This window comes from Platichthys flesus, chromosome 19, assembly GCF_949316205.1.
Source record: "Platichthys flesus chromosome 19, fPlaFle2.1, whole genome shotgun sequence".
NCBI classification, from domain to species: domain Eukaryota; kingdom Metazoa; phylum Chordata; class Actinopteri; order Pleuronectiformes; family Pleuronectidae; genus Platichthys; species Platichthys flesus.
In genome coordinates this window covers 715,124-739,743 of record NC_084963.1, presented here as the reverse complement: position 1 = coordinate 739,743, position 24,620 = coordinate 715,124, and the positions used below count along the sequence as shown (strand labels likewise).

At 46.8% G+C, this 24,620-nt stretch overlaps 3 protein-coding genes across 6 annotated transcripts in view; 2 read left to right on the top strand and 1 right to left on the bottom strand.

Annotated features, from left to right (window-relative positions):
• Positions 1 to 801: 801 nt before the first annotated feature.
• Positions 802 to 11,664, bottom strand: tcf7l1a (transcription factor 7 like 1a). 2 transcript variants are annotated; one of them, XM_062413073.1, is made up of 13 exons: positions 11,191 to 11,664; positions 10,797 to 10,987; positions 9,988 to 10,057; positions 9,422 to 9,558; positions 5,881 to 5,958; positions 3,929 to 4,046; positions 3,760 to 3,841; positions 3,606 to 3,662; positions 3,357 to 3,473; positions 2,846 to 3,014; positions 2,636 to 2,743; positions 2,503 to 2,551; positions 802 to 1,682 (listed from the first exon to the last, which is right to left on the bottom strand). In XM_062413073.1, the coding sequence occupies exons 2-13, from the start codon at positions 10,965 to 10,967 to the stop codon at positions 1,114 to 1,116; spliced, it is 1,725 nt and encodes a 574-aa protein (XP_062269057.1). In that variant the 5' UTR covers positions 10,968 to 10,987; positions 11,191 to 11,664; the 3' UTR covers positions 802 to 1,113. The 2 variants fall into 2 exon arrangements, with proteins under 2 accessions (XP_062269057.1, XP_062269058.1); XM_062413074.1 differs by having other exon boundaries at positions 2,846 to 3,011.
• A 5,363-nt stretch (positions 11,665 to 17,027) lies between these two features.
• On the top strand, positions 17,028 to 22,504 carry dbnla (drebrin-like a). 3 transcript variants are annotated; one of them, XM_062413605.1, is made up of 15 exons: positions 17,028 to 17,147; positions 17,231 to 17,450; positions 17,560 to 17,615; positions 17,934 to 18,046; positions 18,172 to 18,246; positions 18,441 to 18,743; positions 18,826 to 18,977; positions 19,410 to 19,464; positions 20,037 to 20,102; positions 20,174 to 20,279; positions 20,356 to 20,571; positions 20,649 to 20,702; positions 20,965 to 21,062; positions 21,137 to 21,206; positions 22,082 to 22,504. In XM_062413605.1, exons 2-15 carry the CDS (start codon positions 17,368 to 17,370, stop codon positions 22,216 to 22,218), a joined length of 1,584 nt encoding a protein of 527 aa, XP_062269589.1. In that variant the 5' UTR covers positions 17,028 to 17,147; positions 17,231 to 17,367; the 3' UTR covers positions 22,219 to 22,504. The 3 variants fall into 3 exon arrangements, with proteins under 3 accessions (XP_062269589.1, XP_062269590.1, XP_062269591.1); XM_062413607.1 differs by lacking the exon at positions 17,028 to 17,147 and having other exon boundaries at positions 17,197 to 17,450; positions 18,441 to 18,581; positions 18,666 to 18,743; XM_062413606.1 differs by lacking the exon at positions 17,028 to 17,147 and having other exon boundaries at positions 17,196 to 17,450; positions 20,968 to 21,062.
• Positions 22,505 to 22,737: 233 nt separating this feature from the next.
• Positions 22,738 to 24,620, top strand: part of LOC133974685 (alpha-2A adrenergic receptor) — a 4,401-nt gene continuing 2,518 nt past the window's right edge. Inside the window, exons 1-2 of the mRNA XM_062412337.1 lie at positions 22,738 to 23,078; positions 24,209 to 24,620. The exon at positions 24,209 to 24,620 is cut by the window's right edge and continues 2,518 nt beyond it. Of these exons, the coding sequence (XP_062268321.1) occupies positions 24,361 to 24,620 (260 nt within the window). The 5' untranslated portion in view covers positions 22,738 to 23,078; positions 24,209 to 24,360. The remainder of the gene's footprint in view (positions 23,079 to 24,208) is intronic.

Sequence of the window (24,620 nt, the reverse complement as noted above, 5' to 3'; positions counted from 1 at the left end):
CCGAGGACTGGTCAGCCTGCTGATTGAGGATTGTTCATCTGTTCATCTGGGACTATTTCTATTCATTTATTATCAATTCATTATCAATTGTCAAATATTTTTAAAGACTATTCCATTTTATGCTAACTATTTATATCTCTGACATTGCATACGTGTTTTTCTACAAGCTTTTTTCTCATCTTATTCTACAGAACACTTCCACGTGTCTCATGTGTGGAGACATTTGCAAATATTGTGTAAAGATCTTTGTTAAGAATGACACAAAGATCCAGAAGCATTTAATCAAGTGCCCAAAGTTTCCTCACGGCTCAAATCAGCCTATGACAAAACTAAATGTTTATATTTATGTGTGTATATGACAAAGTAAATAGAGTTAGTATAAATTACCCACACAATTTCCAGTTTATTCCCGTTAATTCCCATGGAAAGTTTCCGACTATGCATATTCCCGGAATTTTTTGCAACCCTAGTTAAAATCGGAATCGTCTATTGAAATGTCCGACATCGGAAAAATATCCACCTCCTACCACTGAACTAATATATATATTATATTATATATATGTTTATTACATGTTATTATATACACATGAAGGATTGTGTGTGAACATTAATTTATATCCAATTAAAAAAATGATGACTCATAAAAATGTTATCTACTGTCAGTGTATCTGTTGTTTCTCTTTCTGTTCTTCTGAATTTCTAATAATGAAACAAAGTTCAAAGTTCATGATGTCTGTGTCTCAATCTCACTTCCTGTAAATCCAACCTCTCCAGAATAAAACTCCCAGCAGCAAACAGACGACGTGTCAGAACTCAGTGAATATTTATTAACACAGAGAAGGAACCAGAAAATGAAGCAACACTCACAACTACCAAGTGGAAAAGGTTTTAAACAGTGAGACCCTCGTGACCACACCTCGTTCAACAACAAGTCAACGTCCGTAAAAAGTCTTTAGAAAAAGTGAGATTCTAAAAAAATACAGTTTGATGAAGTTAGAGTCAAATATTGACCAATTGTTTGTCCTTTACAATATAAAATGTGATACATCTATAAAAAAGTTTAAAAAACGAAGACGAACAGATCACTTGTCAAATCCCAGTGGAGGCGGCTCCTCACAGCTGATTGGTTCTTCTGAGCGAGAACGGCTGCGACTGAGTTAAGGCACCGGGAGCGCTCGCTGCTGATTGGTGAGCGGAGGTAGGAGGCGGGACGAGGAACGGCTGCGTGTGCAGGGGGGGAGGAAGGGGTGAACTCCTGGAAGCAGCCATGAGGGGTGAGGGGGTGGGGGTGTCGGAGGAGGAGGAGGACGGCGTGGAGGGTCCGGAGGTGGCGGCGGTGCGGCCCAGGGGGAGGGAGGACCTGTGGGGCCTGGTGGTGAGGGACAGCGGCTGCAGCTGCTCGGCGTAGGGGGACATGTGTCCACTGTATGACGAGTGCGTGTGCTCGGTGTGCGTGGGGGCGGGGGCGGCGGGCGAGGCCAGCGCCGTGGTGGGCGTGGCCGGGGAGTCCAGCGAGGAGGCGGGGCTGGCCTGGGAGAGGTGTGTGTGCGTCAGGTGTGAGACGGTGTGAGGGCGGGTGTGTGTGTGCGCAGTCTGTGGGGGGGGGTGGGGGAGCAGGGCGTGTGGCGTCTCCTCGCGAGGTCTCTTCAGCTGAGGAGAGAAATCGCCGTCGGCTGCAGGAGCTGAGAAACAATCACAAACAAGATGTCGGACATTTTTCATCAATCAATAATCATCAAATCACACACAGAGGAAAACTGGTGATGTCATCACAAGAGGAGGAGCCACTAGGGGTCTGACAGCAGCCGAGCGGTTTCACACAGGAACTCGTGTTGTGTAGTTTGTGTGTCTCTGTGAAGAAGCAGCAGGAGATCATTGTGTGTAGTTTGTGTAGTTTGTGTGTCTCTGTGAAGAAGCAGCCAGAGCTCGTTGTGTGTAGTTTGTGTAGTTTGTGTGTCTCTGTGAAGAGGCAGCCGGAGCTTGTTGTGTGTAGTTTGTGTAGTTTGTGTGTCTCTGTGAAGAGGCAGCCGGAGCTTGTTGTGTGTAGTTTGTGTAGTTTGTGTAGTTTGTGTGTCTCTGTGAAGAAGCAGCCGGAGCTCGTTGTGTGTAGTTTGTGTGTCTCTGTGAAGAAACAGCCGAAGCTCGTTGTGTGTAGTTTGTGTGTCTCTGTGAAGAAGCAGCCGAAGCTCGTTGTGTGTAGTTTGTGTAGTTTGTGTGTCTCTGTGAAGAGGCAGCCGGAGCTTGTTGTGTGTAGTTTGTGTAGTTTGTGTGTCTCTGTGAAGAGGCAGCCGGAGCTTGTTGTGTGTAGTTTGTGTAGTTTGTGTGTCTCTGTGAAGAAGCAGCCGGAGCTCGTTGTGTGTAGTTTGTGTGTCTCTGTGAAGAAACAGCCGAAGCTCGTTGTGTGTAGTTTGTGTGTCTCTGTGAAGAAGCAGCCGGAGCTCGCTGTGTGTAGTTTGTGTGTCTCTGTGCTGGGGTCGGACTCGGAGCTGATTCTCTTCTTACCTTCAAACTGCGTCTCGCTCTTCGTCCTCTTCCTCTTCTTCTTTTTACCCTGAACACAAACACACACACTGAACGTTACACCTGGGATCAGCTGACGGGATCGGGCACTGTGGTTGGTCGGCTGGTCACTCACGTAGTTGTCTCTGGCCGACCAGCCGGGGTACAGCTTGGAGTGGAGGAGGCGCTCCTGACGAGCCAGCTCATAAAACTTACTCTGCTCCTCTTTCGACAGCGAGTGCCACTGTGGAGAGAAGACGACGACACGTCAGTACACACAGACACACACCACACACACACACCACACAGACACACACAGAGATGTTACTGTGCACTGGTCACTGACCCGCTGTCCCAGTATCTGGTTGATGGTGGCGCTCTCCTTCACGTTGCACTGGGCCACCACCTTGGGCCTCTCCTCCCTCATGTAGAGCATGAAGGCGTTCAGGGGCTTCTTGATGTGAGGCTTCTTCTCCTCCTCTTTCTCCTGGTGAGCTTCAGGCATCGACTTCCTGCTGGAGCACAGAAAACTAGAGCGTCAGAGACTCTGTGAAGAAGCTGGAGCCTCCTTCATGATCTCTTCAGGAGGTTCTCGTCAAACTATGGTTGACGTGGAGTTCTCTGAGTAGTTCAGTGTTTTAAAGACTTTCAGAAGGTTGAACTGTCTGTGGGAACGTTGGACATCATGAAGTGGAGAAGCCGATCCTTCAGAAGGTTCACACAGGCTGAGTGTTTATTGGACCTTTATGTATTTGACCTCCTCCATATCATAAGTGGGAGATTTGACAGTGACAGGTTTCTTTTCCTTCAATCTTCCATCTGCACATTGAACAGAAACATGGAGGACATGCTGTTACCTGGGCTGGCTGCTGCATCCAGGCTGCTGCTCCCCCCCCGTGGGCACGATGGCCGGGTGGGGGATGGACGCCTGGGGGTTCTGCACCAGACGTGGAGAGAAACCACTCGACACCAGACTGTCAACACAACACACACGATCCACTTAACACAGCCGATCCAGAGAGTTGACGATGAGGAAACGTCTCAGTCCATTGAATCAGAAGAGATATGAAACATATTCAAATCAAGAGGCCAAAACAAACACTGACCTGGACAGAGCAGCAGGTGTGAACCCCCCTCCCATGGGATACATGGGCTGTCGCTGCCTGAACGCACAACGACACACAGAGCAGGTTTTTAGACTGTGTGTGTGTGTGTGTGTGTGTCTGTGTGAGAGAGTGTGTGTGCGTGAGTTTTACTTACAGCCAATCAAACAGGTGAGGGATGGGAGTCATGGCTCCAGGAGAGACAGGGTAACAGGCAGAGTGAGGCGACCTCGACACACCTGAGATTTACACACAGAGTCACACTAAGTCTATTGTTGTTGCATTGACACAAACGTGTGTGTGCAGGTATGAAGTGTGACACTCACCTGCGTCAGGAGAGAAGCCGGGTGAGGCCCTCTGAGGGGAGAAGGCCTCTGGACTGTAGGACAGCAGCGGGTGGAGGTGGGTCATGTGGGGGTGCTGCACTACAGGTACACTGTTAGACTGGAGAGAGACACACACACACAGACACACACAGAGGAGGTGATTACTAAGCCTGCAGCACTGTCCTCTGTCCACCAGGTGTCAGAATTCACCCTCTTGTTTCTGACAGATTCACAAGACAACGTGTTTCACTGAGTCGGTTGAAACAAACCATCACATCACACTGGGACAGGAAACCAGCAGGAACCAGAAATACAACCAGTTAGAAGGGTTGTAACTTTCTGGGACATTTTGGAACTGGAGCCAAATGAGAACTAATGAAAACACATGTACTTGGTGAAAATAGAGCAAAAAGCGAATGTGAGAGGGACAGTTCAAACTCAAACATATAGTTTAGTTCTTGATTTGAACTTTTAAGTTTCCATGTGTCGAGCTGCTGCTGTGTTTTATTCTGCAGGTATTAAGATGTGAATCCTCTGGTTATTATAAATGTGTTGGTGTTTTTTAACTCCGACGTCTGATAAACAATAATCAGACCATTCAGACTTCAGGCTCTAATTCCAGAGTCACATGAGCGTGAGGATGTCACTGAGACGCTGCTGTTCTCAGATTCCTGTTCACAGTCGATGGGTTCAGTTCAAGAGGCAACACATCGTTTGAGCTGCTTCTTTTTCCAGAAACGTTCAAAAATATGAATCATTTCTTACATTAATTATTGTACATTCCGTAAACACAGCCGGGTTCATTCAGGTTTTCTTTATTTACACCAACGTGCAGCAGAGTGACTGCTCATGATGATTGACTGCTTCTTTTTAAGGAAGTTCTAATATTCCAGGAAGCTGTTTGATGGGAAGTCGTAACGTCGCTGATAACATTCACTTCTCTTCATTTCTTCATTTCAGGCGTTTATCTCTCAGAACAGAACACTGGTATTTTTCCACTGAGTCAAACAACGGCTGCTAATTATCTGCTTGCGAACACTGGAAGGAACTGGAGCTGGCACGGCCCACACAGGTTTCCACCAAGAGCAGGGACCAGAGAGTCACCAGGTCCTAGTGGGTTAGGACCCGGTGTCATGTAAACAAGAGGTTTCACACCCACACACACACACACACACCCACACACACCCACACACACCCACACACCTGGGGTCGGAACTACGAAGTGAGTTCAACAAACCCAGGATTTCTTTCCTATATTTCCTGAAGTCAACATGGAGTTGAATCTTTGACCTTGCTCCTGAACTTAAAAGGTCAAGACTCATCACAGGAGAGTTTCCAGAGAAGGTTCCTGGGACTTTGGACGTATCCTCAGAAAAGTCTGTGTTATGCTTCGTGGTTTGATTTACCAATAATCGGAATAAACCACAAACTTTATCTCACAAACTCGACCCGTGAAGAATAATAATAAAACAGCCCAGCAGGGGTTTGAGCTGTCGTCCTGTTGTTTGTGTTTACGACATGTGACTGTCATGTTAGCGTCGAGTCACATGAGTCACTGAAGCCGAGGATAACGAAAGTGGAAATCCCCTGAGATTAGAATGAGGTCAAGATACAACTATTTTATTATGAGCTTCGTGTTCAAATAAACGTGCCGCCTGTTAGAATCCCTGACCAGTCACGCTGCCCTTACTGGGGTCAGTGGGTGGAGCGTTTTGCAGTGTGAGACAAACAAGCTGCAGATTCTTCAGTGTGTGAACAACAGAAAACACTCGTAACTCCACGACTTGTGATTTCCAGGATTTGAAACACGAACAATCGGAGCTTGTGTCGGAGTCTCTGAGGCGACACGTGGTGAATCATGTGGTGAGAGACACGGACTCCTTCACCGTGACCAAGGAGCACAACCAGGGTTCAGTCTGCAGCTCGAGTGTGTGTGTGTAACCAGTTCTTACCAGTTGTGTAGGAGTAGCAGAGTCTCTGATGGTTGCTCTTCCAGGGACGTCCAGCAGAGGCCACTGGAATGGCAGGTACTGTGGAGAGAGGAGGAAGGTCAACAGGTCGAACTGCTGAACACTTATCACAGTTAAAAAGATGTTTGATCTGAAAGACACGGGTAGTTTCAGGTCAACTCAGATAAATGATACAAATATTAGATATTAAATTATCTGTGCAGCCGTGTGTCTCCGCGTCAGCGACAAACCGACGACCAGGAAACGCTTGTGTGCAGGATGTTGTGTTTCCTGTCGGCCAGCGTACCTCCGGCTCCAGGTGAGATAACCGAGTTCATCTGTCACATGTTTACAGTCTTTAGTCTGGAGGAGGAGGGAGTATGACCCATACTGCAGCCGGACACCAGGGGGCGATCAGGACTATTTGGCTGCACTTTTAAGAGTCTGTCGTGTCGTCCATCGTTGGACTGAGACCTAACTAAAGCTTCTCTTCCTGATTGGTTCTGTTATGTAATGTGAGAGGTCATGTGACCTGCGTTTTCAGGCGTGTTGGTTCTGACACGGGCTGAACAACAAGGAACCAGACGGCCATCGTTTGGGATTTCAGTGGAGTTGTTCTGCAGCTCGTTCTCCTCTGATTCAGACGTGCACGCACCAAACCTCCCCCACAAGTGGAGTGAACACACACACACACAATCCTGTTCCCCAGAAATACAAACACAGAAACTCCACAATGCCCCCCCCCCCCTCCCATTCAGAGGCCTGAGGAAGCTCGGGCTCACAGCACTAACTGGATCCAGCTGTTAGAAATACCAAGACTCAATGCACACACACACCCCAGAACAATCAGTCTATTACAGAGGGAAGCATAAAATCACTGTGCGCCTAGAAGGAGAAGTTATTAGGCTTCCTGCTGTTTATGAACCCCCCCCCCACACACACACACACACACAGACACACACAATCTCTCTTCATACTCAAGCCACTACAGAGAAACAGATGTGAAAAACACAACCTCATCATTTATTAGAGATCAACCAAACTCTTCTTCTTTGTGTCTTTAAAACGAGTTGTGTGTTGTTTTAATGCTTTGATATTTATTATTTGAGTTGGTTGTTTCTGTCAAATGAAACAAACTTCAACCATCAGTAAGTAAATGGAAACAATCTGAATGTTTCACAAAAAGAATCATGAAGAGCTAAAGAAGATTAAAAACCATGAACCATTATATCTCACAGAAAAACATGTGTATGTGGGTTTGTGTGTGTGCGTTTGTTTTGTTTAACACAGGTCATCCTCCTGGTATTTTAAAAGTTTGGAGACAATGTGGAGTAAACAGAGGAATTCTGGGATTGTCCAGTCGGCTGAAAGGGACCAATTCTAAGTAAACAAGCACTGCCACACACACACACACACACACACACACACACACACACACACACACACACACACACACACACACACACACACACACACACACACACACACACACACACACACACACACACACACACACACACACACACACACACACACACACACACACACACACACACACACACACACACACACACACACACACACACACACTTGCCAACAAAAACCTGTTTAAACAAAGTGAAAACAAAGCGTAGTTATCTGTCCTCCGTCTTGCTGCCACTCACTGCTGCTCAGGTGTGACGCAGGAATGAAGGCTGGTGTGTGTCTGTGCGTGTGCGTCTGTGTGCGTTTGGAATCAAAACACTAAATGATCAACAATCTGACTTTTCACCATCGCTGTTCCTCCTTCAGAGGATTTTCTGTAACTATGATACCAGCTGCAGAGACAATCTACTTCCTGTTTACATCACGTGACCAAGTGTCTTTAGGTGTGGACAGAGAATGAAGTCTCTGGTGTGTCGGGTGTGAGGTCGTCTGCTTCCTGCCTCAGGTGCATGAGTACAGTAAACAGCCTGTGTTGTGTGTCAGGGAGTGTTTACCTTGACTTCACACTCATCTCCTCCTCTCTCCCCCATAAACACACAAGAGTGAGGAGTGAGGAGAGCAAACAGCCTCTCTGCTGCGAGGAGGAGGCTGCAGACGGAGAGCAGGATTTGTGTGTGTGTGTGTGTGTGTGTGTGTGTGTGGGTGCAGAAGCCACAGGCCGTGTGTTAGGTATAACGAGATGTAACGACCCCCCTGGTGAGTCATGCATTAGGACCATTCAGATGCTGCTAATGACAACAATGACCTGCTAACACAGGGGGAGGGGGGGTATTACAAAGCTGAGGAATGCAGGTGTGTGTGTGTCTGTGTGTGTGTTGGGGGGGTTGGCTGTGTGTTTAGCCGACATGTGCGTCTGCGTTAAATCAGCAGAGGAAAGATTTTCAAAACAAATAGAGGAGGAGAAGAGAATCTGGAGGCTGCTGAGTAGAAAGATAACGAACAAAGAGTCTTAGTTAATTAACACTTCAATGTGTTTATAGCTTTATAGCTCACATACAGAACATGTCAAGAACACGTCAGGAACACGTCAGAACTTTGGTTACTGTCAGAAAGCAGCTTAACAAACATCCTGAAGTGCTCGACTTGTGAGACCAGAGCTCCACCTCGAGCAAAAAGCAGAACATCCTCAAGTGTCCTCTGCAACAACATTATTTAAAATACTCTGAAACTCCTTCCCCTGCCAACAAGGCAACTTCCAGATTAGTGGCCATGAGTGTTACTGTATTAAACCATCAGCCTAAATCCGTATAATCTGAGCTGAGCCTCCATAAAGCTGCAGGGTCTGGGAAATTGAGCAACACGCTGTCGATCCCTGCTGAGCAACTGCCAGCTCCAGCAGCTAATCTGCAGCAGCAGCCGTGATGTGAGCTCATTCCTGACAGACTGTGTCCAGGCCTGTCTCACCCTGTCCCATCAGCAGCCACCTTATCATAACAACACACACACACAAATCAAATGCCAATGCACAAAAGACAGCGTTCAAGACAATGGTGAGTCAGAGGTATCCAGGTCTGGATCTGAAGAGCATGTTCTCTATGTGAGGCGGTTGGCGCCTGTGGTCAGTCACGCCTGTGAACGGATTAATCTGAGTGACGTCTTTCAGAGCTGCAGCTAAACTTTCTCTCTTCTCATTAACAGGTTTATTCTCATCCACATGAGGCATGTGAGGACACAGGTGGTTGTCTCTGTTCAGACTGCAGCACCTGCACGAGCCCAACCTGAGCTCACCACGTCTCTGCTCAAGAATAATCTGCTAATTGAATCAAATGTAAAACAAGTTGGTTTCTTCAAGATGTGCAAACAGCAGCTGAAACCCTCCAACATCTTCACTTCACTGTGATGTAACAGAGAGAAGCAGCAAAGATAACTCTATTTAAACAGCTTAATGCTTGTGTTGTTTTTTCTAACTGTAAACTCTATGTGCTGGGTGGCCTCCATTTGGATCACCTGGCCTCTCCACCGGGTGGGGCAGGTAACATCCAGACAGATGTAACCACGAGGCCAACAGACCTGAGAGCAGCCACATTGTGTTGCCGGTGTGTGCGTTCAGGCGTCTTACCGTGCGGGCACTTGTCGGGAGGCCTGCGTTGGCGAGGTAGGGACTGCAGAGGTTCCCAAGGTCTGGGATCATGAAGAAGGGATATCCAACGTAGGGCGACGGCTGGAAGAGACCCCCGTCCTGCTGCCTCCTCAGCGCTGAAACAAGGACAAGACGTGTGAGAGTCAACACAACAGACACACAACCAGCACGTCTGTCATCTCGGAGAGTGAAGCTCAGCTCAGGTGGTGGAAACAGCAGTAGATCGTCTCCTGGTGCTCTGGAGCAGGAACGACTCTACAGTTACACCTGCCGTCCACACTCAGAGTCTCCAGGTGCAGACTTTTGTAAAAGCTGCTTGAAGTTAGAAAACTGTGTTTGTCTTTAGTCTGGACGAACACAAACTGGAACTTGTGTTAACGAGGACGCATTCACGGATCTGACAGATACTGGTTTGGTTTTAAAATATTATTTCAGAACCAAACACAGTTTTTTGAGTGACAGTGTAAATGAGAGGAAGTCATGAATGAGGCTTTGAGAGAAGAGGAGACAGACAGGAGGAGAATCTGAAGAACAAGAGTGTTTACCATCTTCAAACAGCTGACTGTGTCTGAGCCTGTTCTCCAGATCATGGCGGAGCTGGGGCCGTCTGTCTGCCTGTAGAGACACACACACACACACACACACAGCATGGTGAGGAGGTTGTGGAGAAAACACACAAACAAGAGTCCGCTGTCTGACTGACCACAACACGGAGGTAATAACAGTGTTGAACATCCTTCACTGGCTGCCTGTGTGTTTTAGAATGGATTTCATACTTCTGCTGTGGACTGTGATTCCTGGTTTGGGTCGAGACTCTTTCACACATGAACAACCCAGCAGGAGATCCTCTGGGCAGACGTGGTCACAGCACAGAAGGTGGAGGTGGAGCTGCTGATGGAGACAGGACGGAGGGTTTGGATTCACGATCACATGGTTTTGTTTACAGCAGGTCTGCTCTCATCACCAAACGTCCTCTTGACGTCTCTGTCCTCTTCGGGTCTGGAACCATCTCTTCATCCTGAGATGTTTGTATTATTTGGCTTTGTTCAAAGTCACCCACACGCCCACCTGCTCCCTGTGGAGCCCTCAGAGAACCTCCTGCTGAGCTGTAGTCGTTTGTGTTTCGTGTCTCTGGAGAGTCTCAGGAGATGGTCTGCAGAGGAGGTCACCTGTTGACCTGTTGACCTGTTTTCAAATCACCTCTAAAAACAACGAAAGGACTTTACTGGGTTGTCTCTTTTAGTTTGACTCTGTCCCCTTGCTAATGGTGTACCGTGTTGTTGTGTTGTGTTGTGTCCCAGTTGAAGTGTGTCCTGCCGGGGAAGTGAACAAAGTGCCTGTGGGAGCTGCTCACCTCGGAGTCGGAGCTGCTGTTGGTCTCGGACTCGTTGACCAGGGAGGACTTGACGTCGTCCAGGTCTCTCCCGGAGGACACGTTCCTCTTCTCCTCCTGCTCGCCCTCGTCTTTGAACGGGATCAGCTCGTCGCTCGCCCCCAGGTCGTCTCCCCCGGGTAGCTGCGGCATGTCGGGACGCTAGCTGCGGGCTAACAGGCTCACTTGTTAGAGACACTTACACTTTGTGAAACACCCAGCAGACCCCGGGACCCCGTCCGGAGACCTCCAGCCCCCGGAGCCCCGGAGGGACGCGTCCCCCCGGGGCTCCGCTCGCTCCGATCGGGTCTTTATCACTTGATTTACGGGAGAAATGTAATAAAAACAGTGAGAGGCTAATGGGCTAGCTAGCTACCTGCTGCTCCGCGGTTCACTTTGTGGCGTCGGAATTCCTGAGGAGTGGAGATATGTCCTGGTTCTGCGGTTTCCTCCGGAACAACGTTTTAATCATTCAAAGTTCCACACGCTCGATCCCGGGCCGGGGGAGCCGCTCATAACCCGCTGGGGCCGGGGACACTGGGCGAGCTCCGGGATCCGGCTCCGACGGAAAAGTTTCCTCCTGCTCCGCAGTTTCTCCGCTGGAAAAAGTCGAGGCCGCTCGTGGGTCGAATCCCTACATCGTCCCTCCGGCTGGAAACGGGCATAATCCCAACGGGCCACCGGGAAACGGCTGCTGGCTGCGGGGCGGAGAGGTTCGAATCCTGACGCTGAGACACACGCACCGGCAGCTCGGTCCCTGCGGAGCCGACTGGAAGCAGCGGAGGGTCGGGCAGAGAGCGCGGGGAGCACCGGGGATCTTTACAGACCCTGGATCAGTGTGAGCGGGCAGCAGCGCCCTCAGTGGACCGGGGAGGGAACTGATCCCAGAGCAGACACAACAGGTTGATCCCGAGGGAGGGGGGAGGAGGAGAGGGGGAAAGAAGGAGGAGGGGGGGGGGGGGAAATAGGCAGAGAGGAAGAGGAGGAAAGGGGAAGTGGAGGAGAAAGAAGAGGAAGAGGATGAGAGGAGGAGGAGAAAACAGGAGAGGAGAGGAGGAGAAAGAAGAGGATGAGAGGAGGAGGAGAAAAGAGGAGAGGAGAGGAGGAAAGGGGAAGTGGAGGACAAAGAAGAGGAAGAGGATGAGAGGAGGAGGAGAAAAGAGGAGAGGAGATGAGGAAAGGGGAAGTGGAGGAGAAAGAAGAGGAAGAGGAGGAGAGGAGGAGGAGAAAAGAGGAGAAAATAGGAGAGGAGAGGAGGAGAAAGAAGGGTATGAGAGGAGGAGGAGAAAAGAGGAGAGGAGGAAAGGGGAAGAGGAGGAGAAAGAAGTGGAAGGGGAGGAGAGGACACACTTAGACACTGTCCCCCAGCTCAATAGCAGCTCCCTGTGGAGCACCTCCTGGTGGTCATTAGTATCCACGGCCCTGTCACCTCCCTCTGAGCCTTTGTGTGTTTCTCCTTGTTTCCTTTGTAACAGATCACAACAGATCACATTTACACACTGATGATCGTGAATTAATTCAAAATTAACATATGAAAGAAAAATAAAGATATGGTATCCAACTGTAGACAGACTTACTTCCATATTGTTCATAATGTTTATTTGTTCATGAAAACAGACGCCTGGTCCATAAAGTGAAGCCAGTGTGTTCTGTGTAGTGACCAGCAGGGGGCGACTCCACTGGTAGTTCTATAGAAGTCTGTGAGAAACCCTGAAGCACCGGATGTATTGGGGGGGTGCATACCACAGTGTGATTGACAGCTATTATTGTCCAATTGATGAAGGTGTGCGTGCAGGCTCCTCAAGCTCTCACTCAGGCTCCACCCCCTTCTCCTCCAAATATGGTTACTTCTGGTTTTAAAAACCAAGATGGCTCTGACCGCTGTGTAAAACTGAGGCTTCAGAGCAGCAGCTCACAAACCACCAGGGGGCGTCACCTAGCACAGTGGACACATCACTGACACATCACTGACACGTGGTCTGAACCAGTTTCTCTTTAAATGTATTTACTGAAGTGTCTGGTTCCCAGTGGCTGTCAAGTGGAGGCGAGACACATCCATCCTCCTGCTTCCACCATGTTTCAGTTTCCTACATTAAACACACAAAACACACACTCGGCTTCCTCGGAAACAAAAGAGGGATTTCCTCCCTGTTCTGGGTCTCTCCAGCCGTAACACACTCACATGAATGTACACACAAGCAGTGTGTTCTCCTGACTGGTGGAGGAGGAGGTCGGGGACTGGTCCGGCAGTGGGAGGCAGGTTCTGGGGGTTACGTCTGAGCGGAGGTATGCAGCCTCTTCCCCTCGTCGCCCCAGGTCCTGCATCGCTTCAGGGGGGAGAATCTTTAGTGTCTGGAGCTGAGCCAGAGACTGAGCCGTCTGTGTACTCCCCCTCCTGCTGATTCACACAGCTGCTGGTGTGTGTGTGTGTGTGTGTGTGTGTGTGTGTGTGTGTGAACAACATTTGTTTCAGTTTCAAGACACAGCTCCCGCTCAGGTTTTATCCCCCTGCAGCAGAGGGTTCATGTCTCAGTGTGCCTGACGGGGTCGAGGAGGTCACGACTGTGATGGATCGTTCCAAAGCTCCGTCACTGAGTGGGAAACGTTACTGAACAGTTAGAGAACAGTTAGAGAACAGTTAGTGAGTCGTCCATGACATCGACTGTGAACACGAAGGTCTCAGGTTCGTCACTCCTGCTCATGGGCCTGGAAATAACACGGATGTGCCCGGATGTCTACAAACAACGAGGGACGTGTATCTGTTAGAATGAGAATTACAATAAGACAAATGGCCAGAAAAGTGTTTTCATGGGATTCTACCACGTCACTGTGAAGTTGACCCTTGACCTTTCGGATATATCCGACAGGTACTGGTGTCCATGTCGTCACATGACCTCTGATGGGCGGAGCCTCTGGATCACATGTTCCTCATGCAGCTTCTGGGAGCCGCAACAAGGAATTCCTGCAGGGACACAGAAGGAATGATGAAGTGTAGCTCCAGGTTGTGTGTGTGTGTGTGTGTGTGTGTGTGTGTGTGTGTGTGTGTTTACACAGCTCAGAGCTCATTACAGCACAGAAACAAAGAGGAAATGAGATGCTGTAAAGCCAAACTGTTAACACCCCCCCCCCCCCCCCCCCGATGAGAAGTGTAGCTATTTTACAAACTGTCCACTAATCTTATCTCTGTGGTTTTCACAGGGTGGAGTTGTGTTGTTGACGTGTTGTTGACGACCGGGGTCAGTCTGACCTCTGTGTTGAGTTCATTTAAGACAACATGTGTGTGAATGGACATGGTTCAGGAGTGAGGTCATGGCCAGCAGCTGTTAAAGACCCACTGTCTGCAGCTGCAGCTCCTCTGGAACACGTTAACAACACGTTTCATCCTCACATGTTAATAACACGTCTCATCCTCACATGTTAACAACACGTCTCATCCTCACACGTTAACAACACGTCTTATCCTCACATGTTAACATCATGTCTCATCCTCACACGTGAACAACACGTCTCATCCTCACATGTTAACAACATGTCTCATCCTCACATGTTAACAACATGTCTCATCCTCACATGTTAACAACACGTCTCATCCTCACACCTTATCAACACGTCACATCCTCACACGTTAACAACACGTCTCATCCTCACACGTTAACAACACGTCTCATCCTCATACGTTAACAACACGTCTCATCCTCACACATTAACAACACGTCTCATCCTCACACGTTAACAACACGTCTCATCCTCACATGTTAACAACACGTCTCATCCTCACATGTTAACAACACGTTTCATCCTCACACGTTATCAACACGTCTCATCCTCACACGTTAACAACACGTCTCATCCTCACATGTTAACAACACGTCTCATCCTCACACGTTAACAACACGTCTCATCCTCACACGTTAACAACACGTTTCATCCTCACACGTTATCAACACGTCTCATCCTCACACGTTAACAACACGTCTCATCCTCACATGTTAACAACACGTCTCATCCTCACATGTTAACAACACGTCTCATCCTCACACGTTAACAACACGTCTCATCCTCTCCTACAATTTCATCTTGTATTACAGTTCAAAATAAAAGTATTAAACATTAAAACAAACTTTTGAACCCCATGTCCTTCAGAGGGCGTAAATAAACACGGACGACAAGACAACTTCTAATAGTGAAACCAAATCATCTCTATCCCCCCCTGGTGGCCGCCTGCATCATAGGCCATTAGCCCCTCCTCCTCCATGTTAGCAAACGGGACATGGACCAAACTAAAGAATCAAAGTAGACATTAAATAAGTGTTTCTGATCAGTTTGGCTTGAATCAGATATTTGATGATATAAAAACAGGCTGAGACATGATGATTGACAGCTGACCCTGATTGGTTCCACCATCACTACTGAACTGATTCTGACTGCAAATGACGGGATTGGTGCAAGACGGCAGCATTTGCATCTTTGATATTTAACTTCCTTTCTGGAGGAAGAGGAGATGGTCCATCTTTCTTTACAGTCCGTGGTTCGACTGTGGCCAGAGACTTTTCACACAAACACTTTGGATCAATTATTTCTCTTTTCTTCTGAAATACGCAGGTCTCTTAAATACCAGCAGGAGGTTGTACTTGTGGGACCTGAATCATTTAAATCATTAAACTGGGTATTAGGGCCTGTGGTGTAAAGTGTTACCAGCATCCTTTAAATTCCCAGACATATATGTACACACACACGCACGCACACACAATCACACACACACACACACACACACACACACACACACACACACACACACACACACACACACACACACACACAACACACACACACACACACATTTACACATTTACACATGTTACCGATGAGTAGTTGAGAAAAGAGAGAGAGTATGTGTGTGTCGGTGTGTGTGTATGTGTGAGGTAAGACTATGGTGGAGGTGATGGGGGGGGGGGGGCTTATACCCTCAGGAGGTAATTTGCTAATCAGCTTCAGTCCATCAATCACCCTTTCATTCACTAACAGGGTTGTGTGTGTGTGCGTGTGTGTGTATATGTGTGTTTGTGTGTGTGAAGATGTGTTAGGCTGGGACCGTTTCCTGTGACTCATTCAAACAGACGTGTCTGTAAAATGATATCAAATTGAATCTTTAAATATCATGTTAAAGTATTTTTTCATGACGTCTTCAGCAGGAGCCAATGAGCAGAGAGACACAGACAGAGGACAAAGTGTTGAGGGACAAATCAAATGAGTCTCCAGTAATGCATCCTGTGTTACAGCTCCCCCTGGCGGTGGAATATATGGTGTCTCTGACCGGGCTCCCATCAACCTACTGTTTTCCTCTTGTCGGATGTGTATTTAGTGTATCAGACTAAATACATGTGTGTGCGTATAATGTACTAATATATAATCATTAAATAAATGTAAATATGCATGAGTATAGATTTCACAAGGATGACCATCCATCCATTCAGCCATCAGCTCTCAGTGAAGCTATTGAAACCAAAACACTCAACCAACTCTGATCAGATGATCAATTAGTTATCGTCCCCATAGACTTTCTAGTTTGGGGGAGATAGGTGTTCACTACAGTAAATGATCCAGACCCAGGACGCCTGAAAACTGTCTCTTTAGCTCCCTCTTTGGAGACCACTCAGGCTTTGTAGTTTATTTTGAAAAAAAACAATAGTTTGGAAAAGAACAATTACTTCCTGCTGAGCTTGTGAAATGATTAGGATCTGATGAACTTGAAGTAATAACGGTCCTAGAGGTCCTCTAGGGACCAACAACCAAAGTTAGCAGACAAGTTTACTTTTCACTGTAACACGTTACAACACATCAACACCAATACTCTGAATAAAAAGCTTTAGGAGATGTAATGCTCCTTTAAACAGCATGCTCTTAAAATGCAGATGTGACTTTAAATACAGTTAATCGGTTTCCGCAGAATAAGAATCTGTGTAACATTGACAAATGAGTTGTCGAGTGAGAAAAATTGACATAACATTCCAAAAACTCTGAAAAAAAAACAACTCCCGCGATTTGTTGTGGTTCCTCTATGTAAGAAACTATATGATAGAGTGCGTCGAATGGGAATAGGACCAGAGCTGGACCCCCTGGTGGGCCGTATGTTGATACCCCTGGTTTAGACTTTCTGAACTGAGGATGATCGTCTTTCAACAGGTCCCGACTGTAAGCTGTCAGACACACCCTTCTCTCTCTCTCTCTGACTCTCTCTCTCTGATTCTCTCTCCCTGATTCTCTCTCTCTCTCTCTCTCTCATAGGAGCATACGAGTTAATGCAGCTGTTCTTGTTCAGATCCTGGTTCTGAGGTGGGTGAGCTACAGTGTGGCTCGGAGGTGAGTTACCTGTAGAAGAATGTGGCTGATCAGGTTCTGATTTTCTTCCCTGACAGGTTTGACTCTTCAGACTCTCTCTGCTCTGAGACTGGAAACTCTTATTCATCCACCTGGAGCGTTTGATTCCTCCTGAAGCTGTGGGATAGTTAGTCTGCCGCGGGTTTGGACTGTGAGTGAGGAGACGTGGAGGAACATGGCAGTGAACCTGAGTAAGAACGGTGCTGCCCTCATGGCTGCTTACAAAGAGGTGGTGGACGGAAAGACGAACACAAACTGGTGAGTTTGATCTCTCTCGGAAATGAAACGAGTCTCACTTCTCTTCCTTGTTGACTGAAATATGGAACTGTGTCCACACCCTGACATTGTGGTTGTGTTGTGTTTTCAGGGCCCTGTTCACGTATGAAGGGAACAGTAACGAGATCCGCCTGGCAGAGAAGGGAGGTGAGACCTTATTCAAAATACATCTGTCACTTTAACTCAATTCTGAATTATAGCATTTCCACCACCTCTCAATTTGTACATTGTACTAATTGGTTCTATTTAGATTCCACCCACTGTCTATCCACACTATGCAGATTAAACCTGTCGGTCCTGGTGTCTGGGCAGAGGAAGGATTAGAGACTAAAAAGACAGTCCACCTGTAGACTTGTGTGTAACATTGTTTGTGTAGTTTGTCCCACTGCCAGAAGAGGGAGACACAATTCCACACTGCAGGTTTAAGGAATCAGCATGAATGTGTGTGTGTGTGTCTCTGTGCAGATGGTGGTTTAGAGGAGATGGTGGAGGAGCTGAACAGTGGGAAGGTGATGTACGCTTTCTGTCGTGTTGAGGACCCAAACTCTGGCCTGCCCAAATATGTCCTCATAAACTGGGTGAGACACACACACACACACACAATTTTTGTGTTACCTGATATGTTAACAATGTTTCTCCCCCGGCTCCTGACCTGACCACACACACAATGTCCTCACATGTAAAACCCTTTGTGTGTGAATAGACAGGTGAAGGTGTGAAGGACACTCGTAAAGGATTCTGTGCCAATCATGTGAGCTCCATGGCCAGTTTCCTCAAGGTCAGTCTGACTGTTTTTAACTGCTTTAGATTTCTGGAAAAATAAAATAACAGGGGCTGGAGTCGTCTCTAATGGTCCAGGAGAGAAAGATGTCTTTGACGTCACCCACTCAGACAATATCATGTTCCACCAAAGTTTCCATTAGTGGCTCCACCTTCTGTCAGTGCAGCTTTGTGACACATGTGTGACCACAGGGAGCCCATGTGACGATAAACGCCCGGGGGGATGACGACGTGGAGCCGCAGACCATCTTGGCAAAAGTTTCTACAGCGTCAGGAGCCAACTTTAATTTCCACCAAAAGACAGAATACAGAGATGCGCCCAGAGGACCTGTGGTGAGGAGACAAGGAGACACGTGTGGTGGGTTTGTTCACGCTCAGGCTGAAATGTCCACAACTCATCCTCTGCTGCGTTTCCAGGGTTCCGTGTATCGTAAGGTCAACGCTGTGGAGGAGATTCAACAAACCAAGAAGGACGACTTCTGGCTCCAGACTCAGGTTCTCACACATCAGAATCATCACGCTTGTGAAGCTCAGTCGAGGCTGAACGGATTCTAACTGAAGATGATTTCCTCCTCAGAGGGACGCAGAGGTGAGTCGACAGGAGGACAGCAAACGAGCCGAGGTGGAGAGACAAAGGATGGAGAGAGAGAGGATGGAGATGGAGGTGAAGCAGACGAGGGAGAGAGAGATGAGGTCAAAGGAGAGAGGTCAGAGGATCGAACAGGACAAGTGAGTCAAAGACATCTGTTCAAAGTGAATCTGCCCAGATCCAAACATCACATGTTTCCTTTAGCCATCGAAAATGTTCCCTGAAGCTCAACTGAATAAATTCTAAATGTTCGACCAACAAAAACTGAGAAACTATGAAGTATTCACATTTCAGAAGCTGTCCCTGGTTAACTTAGCTTCAAAAAAGACTTGAATGACTTTAACCATTTGTACAATTCACCGAATCCCTTTTCTTACGGTCGATGAGTTATTTAAATATTTCAGTTTTGTGCATTGCTGGGTGAAACTGACGTGAGCTCCACTCGGGCCCAACAACAGGTTCTGGCCCTGGGCCTCTCAGATTGATAATCAGGCCCTGTGAGCACAAACACCTTCTCAGAACCAGGGACTCCATCACTGTGGTTTCTGCTTCTTCTGTTATTTCCACGTCAGACTTTATCAGAAGCAGAGAGAAGAGGAAGCGGAACGAGAGCAGCAGCAGCGACCGGTGAGAGGATTCAACTTCAAACAGATTTGTTATTTTCCTTTGATGTTTGAGACTTAAGTTTGTAATTGGAGCCACAAAACACCAGAAACAGCAGAAGCTACAGTGAACTGAGTGAAGGTGACCCTTTTCTATCACCAAGCTGACGAAGAAACAACAAATCTTAGATGTGACATCATAAACTACCAGAAATATACTCCTCAAGTTATCTTATCAGGTCTTAAACCAATCATCATCTTCATCAGTAACAGATAGAAAGTCTTACTTCACACATGTAAGCAATGAAGAGGAGTTTAAGACAAACAAGAAGATGTCCTCATCCTGGTTATTTTCCAAAGTGAGAGGAAGTGCTACGAGTTGCTGTTTCCTCACTAAGTGCCTCCTTGTGGAGAGGAGAGGAAATTACTTTTCAATTTGTTGCGCTGCTGCTGCTGAAATAATCAAGAACAAATGCAGCGTTTCCTCTGGTGGTTTGGATTGAAATGTTATTTGGTGACAAACTGCAGGTTCTACGATAAAGTTGTTTCTTTTAATGTCAATATAAAATCACAGACAACATCGTGTGTCTGTTGTAGAATCAGCAGGAATCAGAAATCAAGAGGACGGGAATCAGCGCTGCAGCATCTGTGCAGAAAGCCAACGTGAGTCTCAACGGTTCATCTATGAAAGAAGAAGTTTATCGTTACTGATGGAATCTCTCTGTCGTCCTCAGGAGGCCAAATCCCTGATATCTCAGAGAGCGTTTAACCCCAGAGACGTCTTCAAGCAGAGGGAGCAGAGCTTCGAGGCCAACGACAGATCGTCTACATCCAGACCTGGTAACCAGCACTAACCAGTAAACACCCGCTGATAAACTGGGAGTGACGAGGCTCACTGACGCACTCTGTCCTCCAGGGAAGCTGCAGAGTCCGTTTCTGTCTCAGAAATCCTTTGAGAGGGAAACTCTGAGGATGCCTCAGTTTCCCACCGCTGGGGTCAAGACTTCTCCTGTCCAGTCTCCGTCTCCTGTCCAGCCCCAGTCTCCTGTCCAGTCTCCTGTCCAGCCCGTCTCACCCCCTGCAGCCCCTTACTACACCTCACATCTGTCACACTCCCCTGTTCAACCTGCAGGTAAGACACTTATATACATGTAGTAGTGTCTGGTGCTTTGTACACAGTCCATGTTAAAGACCCACTGTGTGTCATAGGGGAGGAGGAGTGGTCTGATGAGTTTGAAGACGATGCAGATGAAGCGACTCCAGGTACGATTCACGATCTGTTCACTAACATCTGGATTAATATGTGCAACATCAAGTGTTTACAACCTATGAGAACTCCTGGAGCAGGGAGGAGCAGGGAGAAGGAGAGAGGAGGAGAGAGGAGGAGAGAGGAGCAGAGAGGAGCAGGGAGGAGCAGAGGGGACCAGGGAGGAGCAGGGATGAGCAGAGACAATATGAAGTGTTGCATTGGTACATTTATTTTATATTTAATATCCTGTCATTATTGTGATGAATTGACCCTCAGCAGAATCTCAGGAGTACCTGTATGTAGCAGCAGAAGAAGAACCAGCAGTGGGACCAGATCAGAATCTGTATGAAAACCTGGAGCTGGGTCACCACACAGTGAGTCCACTCTGACCTCTGACCTCTGCCCCTGTGTCATGGGGGAATCTGACTAACGTTTGGTTCGTTTAAAGGCTGAAGAGAACGGTGCAGAGGCGAACGGAGAGAACATCTGTGCCAGAGCTGTGTACGACTACCAGGCGGGTACGTTACTGAGCTAACAGCTAATACTACTGAGCTAACAGCTAACAGCTAATTCTACTGCGCTAACAGCTAATACTACTGAGCTAACAGCTAACAGCTAACAGCTAATTCTACTGCGCTAACAGCTAATACTACTGAACTAACAGCTAACAGCTAATTCTACTGCGCTAACAGCTTATTCTACTGAGCTAACAGCTAATTCTACTGAGCTAACAGCTAACAGCTAATTCTACTGAGCTAACAGCTTATTCTACTGAGCTAACAGCTAACAGCTAATTCTACTGAGCTAACAGCTAATTCTACTGAGCTAACAGCTAACAGCTAATTCTACTGCGCTAACAGCTAATACTACTGAACTAACAGCTAACAGCTAATTCTACTGCGCTAACAGCTTATTCTACTGAGCTAACAGCTAATTCTACTGAGCTAACAGCTAACAGCTAATTCTACTGAGCTAACAGCTTATTCTACTGAGCTAACAGCTAACAGCTAATTCTACTGAGCTAACAGCTAATTCTACTGAGCTAACAGCTAACAGCTAATTCTACTGGAGCTAACAGCTAATACTACTGAGCTAATAGCTAACAGCTAACAGCTAATTCTACTGCGCTAACAGCTAATTCTACTGAGCTAACAGCTAACAGCTAATTCTACTGAGCTAACAGCTTATTCTACTGAGCTAACAGCTAACAGCTAATTCTACTGAGCTAACAGCTAACAGCTAATTCTACTGAGCTAACAGCTAATTCTACTGAGCTAACAGCTAACACCTGATTCTACTCTCTAATGATCTAGTTATAATTATAAATATATATATATGTGTATATCGTGTTAAAGTGCAAATAGAGCCTGTTAAACCCAGTTCTGCTCCACAGTGGACGACAGTGAGATCACCTTTGACCCTGATGACATCATCAGTGGGATCGACATGGTGGACGAGGGCTGGTGGAGAGGTTACGCACCTGATGGACACTATGGGATGTTTCCTGCTAATTATGTGGAGCTGCTCTAACTCCTATCCCCCCCTCTCTTCAGCAGCTGTACTCGAGTACACTACTCGAGTACATTTACTATTTTAATTTCAAAAGTTTTGATGATTGATTTTGTAGTTTCTGCTGTTGACCACAGGATGGCGCTATACAACTCGTGGATTTAACACAGGATGAGACGCAGTCAGAATCAGAGGATTTTCTTTTTTTTAAATAAATGACTATATTCATATTTTGTGTGTGTGTATTTCAACAATACTGTAATGTACTGTACTTTATATATTAAGATAAATAAATATATGAAACTTGTATCTGTCTATCTATATGTATAAACACATATTTAAGTATTTACATTACACTAATCACAGACGGGTTATTCACCTTAAACCTATTTCATATTTATTTGTTGAACCTGTGTTTGTGTGTGTGTGTCTGTTTGTGTGTTTGTGTGGGTTTGTGAGCTGCGCGTAAAAAGCGCGTCCTCGCTCCTCCTGTGAACTCCTCTGTGATCGTGCACGTCCTCCTTCAGTCTGTGCGCACACTCCGGGACTTGAGGAGCCTCGTGCACGTTCCCATCATCTCAGATGAATGAATCTCAATGAAGCCACTGTCGCCTCTGGTTTTACACCAGCACCTTTGCTCGTGCTCGTGCTGGTCCTGGTTCTCCAGGCTGGTCCTGCTGCTGGAGACCGGACCTCGGACTCCTCATGAGTCTGAACCGGACACTTGGGTCCGAACTCTGCTGAAAGGACCCCGCTCGGTCAGCTGTGGTCATGGGAAGAGCCTCCGACTCTGAGGAGAAGAAGATCCACACGTTCTCCACGTTCTCTACGTTCTTCATGTTCTTCATGTTCTCCACGTTCTTCATGTTCTTCATGTTCCAGTAAGTGATGCTTTCTGACTCTGTGAGATTCTGCTCTTCACTATCACGGGCAACATGATAATGGTTCTATTTTATTTTAGTGAACAACATCAGAGCGTCTGGAATGTGAAATACTTTAATTATGTATACTTACATTTATATTATATGTATTCATTATATGTATATATATATTCATTTAAGGTGTGAATCACAGTTACAGTAGAGTTCTGTGGATTAATGAAGATAAAGGGAACTTCCAGATTAATGGATTAATTTCTAAAACTGAAGACATTTATAATCAATAAATAACGAGAGGTTATTTACGAGAGGTTTCTGCCACATAAAAATACAGAAAATATCTAATCTCTCCATTACAACTCAACACTATATCCTTCAATCCTTTATTTTGAAATAAGTAATTTTATGATAAATGGCTGTGTTCATATATTTATACATTTAATCATATGCTCTAGTCACATGATTAAAGTCATATTTCCAACCAAGTCTTTGCACATTTGAGATAAAAGTGAAAGGAAATGTAAATGACGTGATGATCAGCAAGTGGAGCTGATTTTCATCATCATCTTAATTTCACTGGATCCGTCTCAAGTTTGAACTGAATTTCTATTTATATAAAGTTAAGAAGTTTCTTTTTGATATTTAAAATTGATATAAGTAAAAAGCTTTGGTTTATGAGCACAAAGTACAGATGATCCACATGTGACTCCAGACGAAGCGACGTTCACTCAGTGAAGAAACCTGTCGTTGAATATGTTGGATTTTCACAGGAAAATGTTCCAGTGTTTTTCAAAAGAGAAAAGATATGATTTTGTTGAAGAGGAACACGTAGTTGTGAACGTGCAGATTCATCCTTTTTAACGCAAAAGGATTTTTAACGCAAAAGGATTTTTCACTATAAAAAAACCCCCAGTAAACTACAGTAGAACCTTTCATAACACATCCCATGTTATGGTGGTTATAGCGCCACCTGTGGGACTAAAGATACAAATCACTTGACCACTTGAACAGCTTGAAACTGATGCGACACACAAACATCAGCCTTGTAGACGAGCAGCTGAGCGCAACAGGGGAAGTTTAACCTCACACTATGAGACCTTGTGTCATGAGCGTTGTGTGTCTGTGTGTTGCAGATCTCCCTCGTGGTGTAACCATCACATGGCGTCACCTTGACCAACGACCGTCCAGACTCCATTTGTCCTCGACCTGGAGAATCCTGTGGATGGTTCCTCACAGCCTGTTCTGCTGAGTGTCGTCCTGTGAGAGTCTCAGCACCTTCTTCAACATGGCAGCCGCCCCGGACGCCACCTGCTTGTCGGAGCTCAGCGGATTCCCCAACAGGAACATCAGCTTCGTCTCCGGCCCCCGACCCTGCAACCGCAGCGCCGTCAGGACCCCGCCCTACACGCCACAGGCCACCGCAGCCTTTGCGATAGCCATCACCTTCATGATGGTCGTGACGATCGTCGGGAACATCCTGGTGATCATGGCCGTGCTGACTTCTCGATCCCTCAAGGCGCCTCAGAACCTTTTCCTGGTGTCGCT

What these genes read in the sequence shown, in the direction of transcription:
- tcf7l1a (XM_062413073.1), bottom strand. Translation starts at nt 10,967, where the DNA reads ATGCCGCAGCTACCCGGGGGAGACGACCTGGGGGCGAGCGACGAGCTG. An exon ending in CTGCTACTCCTACACAACTG is followed by an intron (nt 4,047 to 5,880) that starts GTAAGAACTGGT and finishes GTCTCTCTCCAG; the next exon opens with TCTAACAGTGTACCTGTAGT. An exon ending in GGATGCAGCAGCCAGCCCAG is followed by an intron (nt 3,015 to 3,356) that starts GTAACAGCATGT and finishes TCTGTGCTCCAG; the next exon opens with CAGGAAGTCGATGCCTGAAG.
- dbnla (XM_062413605.1), top strand. Translation starts at nt 17,368, where the DNA reads ATGGCAGTGAACCTGAGTAAGAACGGTGCTGCCCTCATGGCTGCTTAC. An exon ending in CATCTGTGCAGAAAGCCAAC is followed by an intron (nt 20,103 to 20,173) that starts GTGAGTCTCAAC and finishes TGTCGTCCTCAG; the next exon opens with GAGGCCAAATCCCTGATATC. An exon ending in TGGAGCTGGGTCACCACACA is followed by an intron (nt 21,063 to 21,136) that starts GTGAGTCCACTC and finishes GTTCGTTTAAAG; the next exon opens with GCTGAAGAGAACGGTGCAGA.